Raw genomic sequence first — 13,309 nt, 5'->3', positions numbered from 1 at the left:
GATGAGGGGAAGACACGTGTAGAAGAGTCTCAAAAAGCAGATACTATAATGCGCCGTGGCGGGAGAAGGCGCTAAAGTGAGCGGGAGGGTGGGGGTGCGCAGGATAAGAATAGTAATTTGGTAAAGTGATAATGATGACGTAAGATATAAGAGGGTGTTTGGATGAGGGGGAAGCACTTTCCCGGAAACCGAAGTTAGATCAGAGAGAGAAAAAGTAGAGAGAGAGAGTGGGGGATGAAAAGCTGGAGAAAGTAAAGAGTTGGGGAGGTGGTGGGGTGGGGCAGGCCCACTCAGACCACCACATGGATAGAGTCAGATAAAGTAAAGAAGTGATAGATTGACGGGTAGGTGTGGGTGAGGACAAACATTTGTGTGGTGGAACAAAATTTACGTTGAACGGGAATAATGTTGTTTTGCTATTTTTGATCGATTATGATATGTAATATGTGATAACCTTTTCATTCTTATATATGAAGTCTAAGTTGGATTCGTCGGCTTCTTGATAACGGAGTTTGTAGTTTGAGTGGTTAAGAGAATTAACCTTTATGTTCGAAGAAGTTCAATTTATCCATTCTTTAATAACGCTTGTATATAAAAAAAAAAATCATGTAACGCTTGTCCGTTCCTTAATTCTTGTAAGTGACGACCGAATTATAATGCAATCTATCACTTTTATTTTTCTTTCGTTTTTTAAAATATTGTTCATGTCTTAGAAAAGAAAAGAGTATCATGTAGCTCGTGAGAGACTGAACAGAAGAGACGAGAATGAGGCATGCGCATGATGATCAGTCGTGAATCAGACATTCACTATCTACGGTCTACAATAACGGCAACACACCACGGTCTTTGAGTCAGACTTGGGCTTCCATGAGTAACTAACAACAAAAGGAATCTTTCCTTTTGTTAGTTATTTCTCAATAAACTATATGGGAACAAAATTCTTTATACTAGATCCACACCTACTCTTTGCAAATGAATTTGAATTTATACATACTCAAAATACGCATATGAATTGTGTGAATAAAATAATACTCAAACACACATCATTCTCATTCATATAGAATAATAATAAATTAGAGCAATAATAATTATGTCTTCAAACAGCCAAAAATTTGTTACGTAAATCCATCCTCCTGTTTAGGAACTAATGCAGTCCTTGCAATATGAAGAGAAATCATATAATATATTATTAAATCTAACGGGAATCGTATAGTTTGATCTGATTTACATCTCAACCCTTTGCCTCCTTTTGTATGAGATGGACTGATATGGGATAACAGAAGAAGTCAACAGATTCATATCCAGTCAGCCTGGCCCATTTATGAAGATGTATTTATGAGGCCCAATGGACTGTCAAGCCCACATGAGAGGTGGGGAATTAGACATGGAATGGAAAGACAGGTCCCAGGGATTGTGATCGTACCAGACAATCAAAGTCACATGGCAGGCAAGACCCCTATGACTGTACCAGACAATCAAAGTCTAGTACAACTAACATTTTCCTTCCCATTAACATCAAACAATAAAACACGTAGAAAATAAATCTAGTCCTGGTGAATTGAACTTCCAATAGGCTCAATCAAGTTAATTATTGAGCAATTATTTGCTGCAATGGTCAGACAAGTTGTTCAAAAAAAATACAAGCACTCTAAATCTTTCTTCTTTCTAATTTGAATTCTCTTCTTGTGCCTGAATACAGCAAAGCTGTAGCAGGAAAAAGCTGTGTACCAACCAAGACAGGCCATTACACTTCCAAGAATAATAGGCAGGCATCCGAAGGGACTCCGCCGCCACACAGCACTAGAGAATGCTGTCCATGAATTACAAAAAGCTTCCATCACCTTCACTATGATAAGGTATTTAACTAATAAATGACACGATATATGGAAATAAACTACAATACCTTAAAATGCCACCTGGAATCTACTTGGTTGATTTGTATTCCCTTAGGCTTTCAATCGCAACTTTCTTTCTTGTGTCAAAATCAACCTTGTCAAGGTCATAAGCAGTTCCAAGATAGCCATACAGGATCCTCTTTTTCTCCCGCGTCTTTTCGTCCAACTTCACAAGGTATTGATTGTTCTCGTCATCCTTACTGCCCAGCGTTGGGGGCTGTACACGAGCCCAAGCCCTACGTCCATGATTGTCCTTAACAAAGAATTCTGCCATGCGCATGGCCTCCTTAAGGCCTGCTTCGTCACCCGAAAACTTAACCAGAGTCATACCCAAATGACCATCTCTACCATACAAGGATTTTGACTTGCCACTCCCAAATCCAAGATCTGCTTATCAGAAATGCCACAGGAAAACAGGTAACTTGTCAAAAGGACTTCTTTTTTTTGGGGCAAATTCTCTCAGTGCACAATGAAGCCATCAAGGCTCAGAATGGAACCTCTCTATTTGTTCCACATGCCATGACAACGACTGCTAGCAGCAATAGAAGGCGGCTTCAGATTCTCTATCGAAAATCCAAAGCTACTTAAAACAACCCCTTATTGATAGGAACCATTAAGAAAACGGTTTTGTTGATGACCACCAGACCAGCGTCAAAAGGCTCTCACATGGTGCAAGGAAAACATACCATATGTACTCATGACTAAATGAACAGAAAATACATACAAAAGCACATAGCTAATATACCCGACTAATAACAAGATGATAGGCTGCAAATATCAATTGTAATGTCCATAAGCATAAAAGAAAAAGAATAAACAAAAAAAAGGTATAAGATCCAGTAACCGGAGAATAAACCACCAAAAACAAAGAAAAACAAAGTAGGAGTAGTCTTATATGTTATTTGCAACACAAGTAAACTCTAAATACAACCAGGCTAGGGTCACTTGCCTATACAAATGGCATCATTTTGCAGTGGATAAAAAAGCCAAGTACAAAACCGTAATCATATATTATGAAGAAGTTAGAGAGTTTGAAAGAAACTACCTAAAATAGCAACCAAGCCCATTAAACAAGGGAAAACCATTTAACAAAAGTTTAAATAAAATGTAAGAGTAAACCTTTCAAGTTTATCTAGGTTCTATCTATGGGAGATCTGAGAACATTGCTCATTTTGCCAGACAGTGCCCTTCTTGGTTTGTCTCAGTTCAGTAGGAGGTTTTGGCCCAATTTGCCATTTTTGGCTGAATGGCTTGGAGTTGAAGTGCATGGACGAAGTGAAGTTTATCACGTAGGATCGAGCGATGCACCAAAATAGGGGAAAAGGATGTGATAGTGCACGTCAGGTAATGCATATAGTGGACATACCAGGTAAAACGAAAAAAACATGCTCAGGATTTTTACACAACAAAAACCAGTGTGCTTACAGGTTTAGGTAAGGCAGAAAAAGTTCTGACACCAGCATTCTTCTCCCTCAAGATAACTCAATATGAGACAATACCCAGCCTATTCGAATAGGGAATTAACAAATCCTTTCATGTACCTCATGGCAAACCAAAATTTTAAAAACAGAAAACTTAAGACAACTTGAGAGAGACTGTAATTTTTTGCACTTGTTAATCATTGACATCGGAAGTCCAAGATCCTGGTAAGCCAAACCCAGGTTCCCTTATTCTTAGCTAGTAGTAAGAGCAGTTGTACAGGTATGGGGAAAAGCCAAGCCTATGCGCAAGGATTAATTTAATCATCACACAAAATTCAAAATGAATAAATCCATTAAATAGGAAGGTTTGAAAGGAAATGCAGTCTTAAATGTCAACACAACAGGTTAGCTTAACTGGCTTAAAGTTAATAAATTGTGGTCTGGACAGGACCACGGAGTAATTGTGGTCTGGACTGGACCACAGAGTAATTGTGTCTTCAAAGTCACTAGACCATGGAAGTTAGGAATTGTTCTGTCCAAAGTCAAAATCAAACAATTGGTTAACAAGGTCAAACTAATCAAAAAAAGGGTGGGGGAGTAGATTTAAAAAGGATGACATCAGACTCAAACCCTGGAGAACGAGAATAAAATAGATTGCAATTAAGCAGGTACGTACATGATGACCAATAACCCAAACAGGAGGACAAACCATAGGCTGAACCATTAAAAATGAAGAATGAGATTCAACCAACCCAAATTCCTTGCTGGTGCTTAGAAGGTAATGCAATAAAAAGAGTACATAAATTAGAAACCCTGCATAGGATCGGTTTGGCATATGCTCATCTCAACCATACTTTAATTGCCGCAGAAAAATAGAACACAAGCATGGCACGATGGCACATAGAAGAAGAAGATGACATATGCAACAACTCATCTTCATGTGGCCTAATCCTTGCAAACTAAGGGAAGAAATGCCTTCTATATTTGCCACTCAGCTCAAGAAGTTGCATAACAAAGATTTCTAACCACGTCCCCAAGTTCCAGAAGAAGTATATAAAACAAAACCAATATATAATCATGGAGGCACTAATACTAATTCACATGCACCGGCAAGACCCTTTCTTTCCACACTCAAATCAATCAACCCATAAAAGGTGACAGTTGCAGACTTTATAACAATGAAAACTAGACGAGTTTGAGAGATATTCTATGGCAAACTAATTAACTATATTCCCCAGGAGGAAGATAACAAAGCAGAGATATCCTATGGAATAGACAGGCAGTATGCTGTATTTAAGAAAGGGCTGCCTCCATCCAATAAAGATATTTAATCTTTTCAAACGTGGTCTCCAGAATTGCAGATACAAATAAAGGGCTCAGGGCTAAAATAGGATGCATGCAGAGCATTTACCTGGGCCCAACCTATCCACAGGTACATTCTGATAGAAACAGCATAAAGAATGGCACAGTATGAACTATGAAGGAGGAAACTATACCTCTAATAATACTATCCATTGCTTTATTGCCCAAACCCTCCATGCGGCCATCTTTACTCTTTCCCGTAACTGTATTATGAATTATCACCACAGGTGGCCACATAATCAGATCATCCACATTTGCTGCTGCTTCTTCAGCAGAAAGAAATTGATACGCCTTTGAGTTATCAGGAGGCTTCAAGTAGTCCCACCCCATCAGAACACACAAAGCCTTGTGTAAGCCCAAGTGATCCACACGCAAGTCAGCAATATCAGAGTTGTAACTGTGCATGATGAGACTATGCATATCCGGAAAATCTTTAGACGACCTGAAATTATGCATATCAAGGGAATTGAACATGTATTTCAGGTTTACCTCTCAGATAGCATTATGACCCATTAAGTTCGAACTCAAAAGGGCAATGAAGAAGATGCATTTACCAGGAGTATACTAATGAGCTGATATCATTCTATCATCTTAAGCAAGGATTCATGTTCATAGTTTCATCAAATGATATCACCTAGGTGTTATAACCTAATGTAAGACCCTGACACAAGGTAAATAATTTATAAAAGAAAAACGATAGCTCTGTACGCTTGGGGCATACACAAATAAATGTGCAAGCACAAGCCTCAGATTCATAGATAACGCGATGATTGCACGAGGAACTCTAGCACCATCCATAAGAAAATATCATGTATTGGAGTAATTACTGCACATAAGAAGCCAACAAATGCATCTAACTGTAACTCATGCAAACTAAATTCTCTTACACAGCAGCGAAAGAAGGTCAGGTTTACCACAACAGCGCATAATTTCCACAACTAACACAGAAATTTACAGGGGAAAACAAGTAACTCAGCACCATAGGAGGGCTTATGTTTCATACTCTCCCAGTCAAACATCAAAACACTAATCCTGAAGTCTCTCATATAATCCTTAGTTAAGCAAAGTTGGCTTCTAAACCTTTGCCACAACACTTTTTAAAGTTACCACTAATTACAATCACACAAACTAGGTCAGCAGAACCACACATACCTGCATAGGTTATTGACTTTTCCGAGGCTTTGCATAAATATTATTTCAACATACAATAATTTGTCCCTTTGCCTCATACATGGAGAAATTCCTAGTATTCTAATGAACCATGTCGAATGATTCATGCAAATGTGATGGCAAGTGGTCTAGGTTTTGAAAATTATAAAGGAACAAAGAAGACAGAGGTAGTACTATTACTTCCAATGGTGATGAAAGGCAATTCGGAAGAGGTTCTTGTAAACTTAGTTCATACAGAAACATGCCGCTGAAGCCAACAGAATCCCAACTTATTGGAGGGGAACAAAAAGCATGGAAAGAAAAATGTAGCCACAAAGACGTCACCCATCTATAAAAAAGGAAAATTCGTATAAAAATCCTAGAAAGACTCTGTAGGAAATTACTTCCATTGTGAGAGTCAGCCTCATATGTTTTTACAATTAAAGTCAACATGCTAATCAGCTTCAATTGTCTGCTGCCTATGAGTGAAAGTTCACAAATTCAAGGCCAACCATTACGAACAGAATGGTTCATGACTCATGTTCCAGACATAACTCAGAAGACAACAAGGGCATCAACCAATCAGAACCAGTCAGCAATAAAATATACAAAGGTATCTGATGTTTTTTGAAGGAGAAAAATGCAAAGAATCCACATATGGAGTCCTTACCAATAAAATAAGCTCAAAACATATTTTCTACTAAATCTATGTCTCGCACATTTCCATACTCTATATATCTAGCAATGACGGGATAGGATTCAGGAAAACAGAAAATGGAAGTTATTGCGTACACTGTATAACCAATACCAATCCACTAACCAGAATATGGAACCGTATAACATCTACGAAACCACATTGCCCAAACAAGTATTAAAATAGCAGTAAAAATGAGTCTTTACATGCGCTCAGCTCCTATCCATCACAATAAAAGATCAATGAAGAACAAGTAAAGACAGCCATTTGGAAACAAAAATCTACTGATAGTTTAGAAGTCCTAGAGCAGAGAAAGAAAGATAATATTAAATATTTGCATTGGATTCATCCTGGAATGGCGAATACAAGTTTGTACACCGATGTGCCATGAATACAGGTTGAAATATAAGCTCTTCTAAATCACCGAAATCCTACTAAACAACAAGCACAGGTCATGAGGTTCCTTTCTTATGCATATACATATTCCCCATCAAACAAATTGGATTCCAATGGTTTCAAACTACCAAAACAAAAAACAAAAACAAAGATCCAATCGAATTAATTTAGCCTCTAGACCTCAAAAGTTTAGAAACTAAGAGCCAGTGCCCATTTTGCAACAAGTTAGACAGCACTGCTAACAATCTAAAAGAAGCGTAGAGACACAACCTACACTTACGGAAATGAAGCAAGGATCAAATTAAATGCTCATATCCAACTTCCATTCAATTGCACTGAATAATCAGGGATATAAGCTGTGATGACCTGAGGCTTACTCAAGTCAAATATATTTCTGATAAGTCAGCAAACCCAATCTGAATCTTAGCCTGGCCAGACCACATTCAATAACACTAAAAGAAAAGCTCGTCTCCATCAACTTTAGTCTAAACTAACCAGGTATTTTGAGCTACCATCTAACTAAGAGTCCTAAAACATAAAAATTATGGCCCCATATATGTACAAAGCTATAGGAATAATCAGCAACCACCTTTACTATATAAGAATGTAGGAAAATTGACATAGACTGAAAGTAATGACGTAAGTAGAAAATAATACAGCCTTTCTTACCCAATAAGTAAAGGACAGATGATACTCCAAACACCTTCATGGTCTAGATTTCTAAAGGGAAATCTAAGGAAAGCATAATATTTAAAGAAAACAAACATCACATACTTGGAGATAGCCTAACTTATCAAAACAACTGCGACCATCTGAATCAAAATAAGTTAGCTAGGTAAAGTTCCAATCTAAGAGATGATAGTAGAACTATCAGCTGCATACAGAAAAACAAACCAAGATATATGAAATGAAAACCTCCCTGAAGATACACTATAACAGCAGCTACCAAATAACAAAGCTGCTGCTTCCACTGAAGCAGTAAGCAAGCTTTCAGAAACCTACAATGAACTCTCAATAAAAAAAACAGTGGAAGCCTTATTATTAGAGAAAGGTAAGCGGGAGATTTTCTCTCCACGGAGATAACCAGTCTTCATTCTCCACCAAAAGTGAAATGCCTTTTTCAGTCGTTCCTAAACCCTAATACATTTGCTGGAAAGCTTAACCAGTAAGGAAAAAGAACTTCCTGATCCCATTTAGTCGATAAGAGAAAAGAGGGGAGATAACTAAGACTTCCTGGACAAAGTAAAACTTTCATAAATACGTTTAGAGATGGCCCTTTGATTATTGACAAATAAAGCAAGTTAGATTCACATCCACCCAGACCAAGAAATAAATAAAAAAATCATATCCACCACGTAACACAAAGCACATGTCCTTGTTCACACATGTCTAGCACATTGGATGGAAGGCCACCATATCCTAGAGGATCACAGATAAATTACACACACAAGCGGAGAAATGTGTACCAAGGTCTATTGGAATTGACCAACACAGTTGTCCTGAAATTTCACCAAATAGCTAATGCAAAAAGTAGTGTCAACAACAACAAGGACAGCATAATCAATAAATCCTACTTGTATTTGAAAAAAATAATTAAAAAAACCTCAATACATACATATAACTTATATCTCCACGAAAAACTCTCACTATAGTTATCTATGTATACCATATTTGACCACATTGTGAGTCAGACTTAGACAATATTAAAATCTATGCTGTAATTTTATTATGCATCCTTATCACTTACAACATCAAAGCTTCCACCCTTACCTTTCTTCCCTCCATACTCCTTCAAAATGTATACATTACAACTTCATCATCAGCCCATGCAATAGATGATTCTAGCAATGCATTGGTAAGCAACGAAAAACAAACAGCTGTTCCTAACTTATAAAACGAGCGTAACCTATATAACATTTCCAGAGAAATGCCACCGATTTCATCCAATGGCAAAGGGGAAGAATGTAAATGGCACAGTTCTCAAAATTCATCCACGTCCACTTATCCTACACTTAAACAGCTAGAACAGCCCGTAGCCTAAGTATGCACTATAAACCGAAGATGCCGAAATCAATGAAACATTATTCTATCAACAACAAACATATTTTAAAAGCAGCAACGTAGAGAAAGCAAATAATTTGCACCAGACCTGGCACAAGCAAGACAATGCAGACGCCCATTCTTCCCATCCTCCAAGTAAATCTTCCTCTGTTGCGTATTCTCATGAATCAGCTTCACGTAATTAAGAAACGCCTTCTTCAACGCACTCTGATCAACTTGAACATGCTTATGAACCACATTCTCACCACCACCTTGCCTAAACCCCGCACTCTCATAACCCCCACCACCAATCCTCATGTACTTGTTAGCCCTCGCCTCCTCGCCACCGCGGCCTTGGTCGGCCGCCTCCCGCCGAAACGGGCTACTCGTTCCCGCCAAAAACTCTCCCCGGGTACCAGGACCCACCGGAAACCCATTTGGATGGGCATGCTGCATAAACTGCGGCCGGCGCATCCCAAATTCCCCTGCTTTATCCCTCTGGTCCTCTTCTTCGGCGTACTTTCTCTTTGCGGGCCCCTCTGCGGGGCCACGCCCGTCGAGCCCGAGTGAGTTCCAGTAATCCGGGCCAGGCCCGGGCGGTCCACCAGGCCCAAACGGCAAGAACCGGCCGGACGGGTCCATGGGCGGAGGGAATTCTTGATAATCGGGCGGGAGAGCGAAGTAGGATCGAACGCTGCCGTCGGCGAGAACGAAAGTTCGGCGCTCGAGCATGTGGAAGCCGTAGACTGGGGGAGGGGGTGGGCCGAAAGCGGCCGGGTCGGGGAAGGGAAACGGAGCGGGTCCGGGAGAGGGGGCTGATGGGGGGTGCTTGGGATGGGACGGAGTTGAGGTTGCGCCGGGTTTGGGGGATGGGCCGGAGTTGGGCTTCGCTGGTTTGGGGTCGGGTGGATTGTTTTTGGTGGTGATGGCGGCGGCGGCGGCAGCGGCGTTGGGGGAAGATTCCCAGCGAGATTTGCGGTTAGAGGCGGAGGAGGAAGAAGATGGCTTGTGGGGTGGGCCCTTGGGATGAGAACCTCCGGCCATCCTGGGGCTAGGGATTTTGGAACAAAACTATATTTAATAAAAATGGAGAGCTACAGAGAGTGCTCAGTCTGAAAGTGGGAGAAAGAGGTATGAGGGAGATGCTGCTGGGAGTTTGGGAAAGTGGGAAAAACTTAGGGGTACTTGGTTATGTTTTAGGGAGGGACTCAACTCAAAGCTGGACTTAACTGGACTCCCCGTTCTGTTTTTTTTTCTTGTTCAGAGATTCAAGAAAGTTTGTGTGAAACAGCACTGTTTTGCTATTCCTAATCAATCACAAACTGCCATATAAAGTTATCATGCATGTTCTGTTGTTATTGACCAGATAGCAAAATAGTGTTATCTGTTATTTGGCTAATCACAACATGCCGTTACAGATAACAAAATAGTGTTATATATTATTTGGCTAATCACAACATACCGTGCGTGATAACTGTTACACATGACGGTCTATATAAAACAGTACACAAGTTTACATTCTTTTTATTGATTCACGAAATATGGACGCCCTCAAAATGTAAAAGTGTCAAACGCTTGATTGTTGCCAACACCATATTCACTAATCAAAACTCAAGTTTTGCATGGAATTTCATCATGTCGTGGTTTCACACCTCTTTCAATATTTGAGGCAAGCTTGAAGTAACATGTGATTGAGTTGTATTACATAACTATACTACTATACAACAACTGGGTCCAGGTTACCGTGAGTATATTCGAAACATATTAGACAACCAGTTTTTACGACACTAAACTGGCACAAAGAGACGCAATAGCATTTCGATGCCAGCTAATCCAAATACACGCATTGGTTTTGCTATGATTAACAAACCATTCTGCACTAATCTATTTCAATGCCAGCTAAACCAAATACGTGCATTGGTTTTTATATGATTTACAAACCACTCGACTGCACCAATCAGAGAAAGGTAACGGCCCATTTAAGCAAGACTAATCAGAAAGGCATTGTCCTATCAACAATCTCAAAATCATAAAAAGGATCATTGAGAATTTTAACTAATATAGGGGATCAAATTCCATTGCATAACATACTATCCTCAAAACACAAAAGACCAAGCAGTCCAAAAGGAACAAATAAAAGACAGCTAGACATACTGCATGAATCCATCAAAACTGAAGTAGATTGAGGTTGCTAAACTAGAGGGTATTTGAAAATGTAAAACAAAATGCGCAAACATGATATCCAAACAACATCCAAGAAAGACAATAAAAATTCTTCAACGCTTCTTGGAGACACCAACAGTCTTCCCCCTACGGCCAGTGGTCTTGGTATGCTGTCCACGCACACGAAGACCCCAGTAGTGTCGAAGACCACGGTGATTCCTGGTCATTGAGAAAGAAATATCAGTCACAACTCCAAGCACAATAGTCTTAAACAATATAGATGTTCATCTGAGTAGATAATATGTCGGCAAGTAGACATCAAAAACTGTCAAGTAAAACCACTTAGATAAACTGCCCAAATTTAACTAAAACAACAAACATCATCATGTCTAACCTATCCTTCACCTACTACTATATCAGATGAATAGAAAAAATTACTGACCCCAGATAATTATAATACTTGTATTTCCAACATGTTTCTTGCTCTGACAGAGTATGCAAGAGCGAAAAAGGAAAATAAGTTTACTTGGCTACTTCCCAGATACTAGGATTTAACTTGGAGCTGTTAGCTGTGAATGATCTAGGACAATCTTATCTAGAACAATTGCCAGTCACTGACAATATTGCTAACCAATTACATAGTATATTAAACTCTGAGAGAGAAGTGCTATACAAGCTCAGATTAAGATTCAGCACATAAACATATTAGAATAAGAAAGTAAGCCAACAGTACGCAAAAAGAGTCGGTGGACAGAAGCATAACAAGAAGAGAACAGATGACAACACCACCAACAATATATCAGAAACTCATCAAAAGAAAAAAAACCAATACTGAAACACAAGCAAAACAACTAGAAAACAGACCTGATCTTCTTCAAGCGCTCAAGGTCATCCCTGAGCTTCATGTCCAGGGCATTGGAGACGACCTGAGAATATTTACCATCCTTGTAGTCCTTCTTTCTGTTCAGAAACCAGTCAGGGATCTTGAACTGGCGTGGGTTGGCCACGATGGTCATCAGGTTGTCAAGCTCAGCGGCAGATAGCTCACCAGCCCTGCAGTGTGGCTCAATTAGACCCATGTACACTAAATAGTGATCTTGTGTGCACGCAATACCGAACTCGCTTGTCAATTTATAACCCAGTATCATATAGTAATATGAAGATGAAAAATAAAATAGGGTCCCTATTATCTAGCCCAAATCACTTACCACTGGAGTAAGAGGTTTATAATTCAAATATTGATGTGCCAATACAATCGGCTCAAATATTACAATTGAAAATAACATTCCAATATATTCAAAAGAAATGGAAATACACAAGGCATTCCAGCATCAAAACTATGCAAAAAAGTTGTCAAACTAAACAAGATTTAATAATTGTTATTTACATAAATGAATAAAATCTAACTAAATGGCTACATCTAATAACGAAAAGGAGCGGGAAATGATAAATCACATTGGGCTAAATAGATCTATGACTTTAATTAGGGAAATAACAAAAAATAATGAAGAAAAAAACGAACCTTTTGTTCATGTCTACGTCGGCCTTCTTGCAGACGATGTTGGCGAAACGTCTCCCAATACCCTTGATGGAGGTGAGAGCGAACATGATCTTCTGCTTTCCATCGACGTTGGTGTTCAGCACACGCAGAATATGCTGGAACTCCTCATTTGCGACGAGAGACTGCAGAAGAAAATCAAAGTAAGATTTAAGATTAAAGGTTGAAGATGAAGATACTGATCGAAACCAGTCGTTTGGAAGGAGTTAGCTCACCATGGTTGCGGCGTTAGGGTTTGCTCTCTCTCTCTGATTCTGCGTGTGTGTGTGCGAGCGCGCCGGGTGAGAGAAGGCCAGTGAAAGAAAAAGATGGTTTTAAAGGATTATATTTGGGGGAAGTTCGTAAAGCCCAAAACCCTAGATGGGTGTTATGGGCTGCGGCACATCCTTACGTGCACTCCTTATTGATGAATTCGTAGCCGTCCATCATTTATTCGACTATCCTCATAAGATGTCGTTCCCCAAACAGTATAAATTTTAGAATTGTAATTCTCATGTAGAAAAACAAAATATTAAAGCCCAAATGGAAAATTTTAGTAAATAAGAGAAAAACTTGCATGTCACACAGATAGTAATGTTTTGTGATTTTTATCACGCAAAAACGTTGTTGATAAGGAGTAACAAAACAATGG

The 13,309-nt window shown here is 39.3% G+C and overlaps 2 protein-coding genes across 3 annotated transcripts; both read right to left on the bottom strand.

The window, feature by feature from the left end:
* Window positions 1-632: 632 nt before the first annotated feature.
* On the bottom strand, window positions 633-10,274 carry LOC110755016 (RNA recognition motif XS domain protein). 2 transcript variants are annotated; one of them, XM_021956157.2, is made up of 4 exons: window positions 9,067-10,269; window positions 4,813-5,120; window positions 1,904-2,282; window positions 1,546-1,810 (listed from the first exon to the last, which is right to left on the bottom strand). In XM_021956157.2, the coding sequence occupies exons 1-3, from the start codon at window positions 9,999-10,001 to the stop codon at window positions 1,924-1,926; spliced, it is 1,602 nt and encodes a 533-aa protein (XP_021811849.2). In that variant the 5' UTR covers window positions 10,002-10,269; the 3' UTR covers window positions 1,546-1,810; window positions 1,904-1,923. The 2 variants fall into 2 exon arrangements, with proteins under 2 accessions (XP_021811850.2, XP_021811849.2); XM_021956158.2 differs by lacking the exons at window positions 1,546-1,810; window positions 1,904-2,282 and adding an exon at window positions 633-875 and having other exon boundaries at window positions 9,067-10,274.
* Window positions 10,275-11,006: 732 nt separating this feature from the next.
* Window positions 11,007-13,054, bottom strand: LOC110755032 (small ribosomal subunit protein uS13z/uS13y/uS13x). Its single transcript, XM_021956176.2, has 4 exons — window positions 12,894-13,054; window positions 12,643-12,803; window positions 11,985-12,173; window positions 11,007-11,339 (listed from the first exon to the last, which is right to left on the bottom strand). The coding sequence occupies exons 1-4, from the start codon at window positions 12,894-12,896 to the stop codon at window positions 11,234-11,236; spliced, it is 459 nt and encodes a 152-aa protein (XP_021811868.1). The 5' UTR covers window positions 12,897-13,054; the 3' UTR covers window positions 11,007-11,233.
* Between the last annotated feature and the right edge of the window lie 255 nt (window positions 13,055-13,309).

The sequence above is a fragment of the Prunus avium genome, chromosome 1 (assembly GCF_965620075.1).
Source record: "Prunus avium chromosome 1, drPruAviu1.hap1.1, whole genome shotgun sequence".
In the NCBI taxonomy this organism is placed as follows: domain Eukaryota; kingdom Viridiplantae; phylum Streptophyta; class Magnoliopsida; order Rosales; family Rosaceae; genus Prunus; species Prunus avium.
This window is presented reverse-complemented; position numbering and strand designations above follow the sequence as displayed.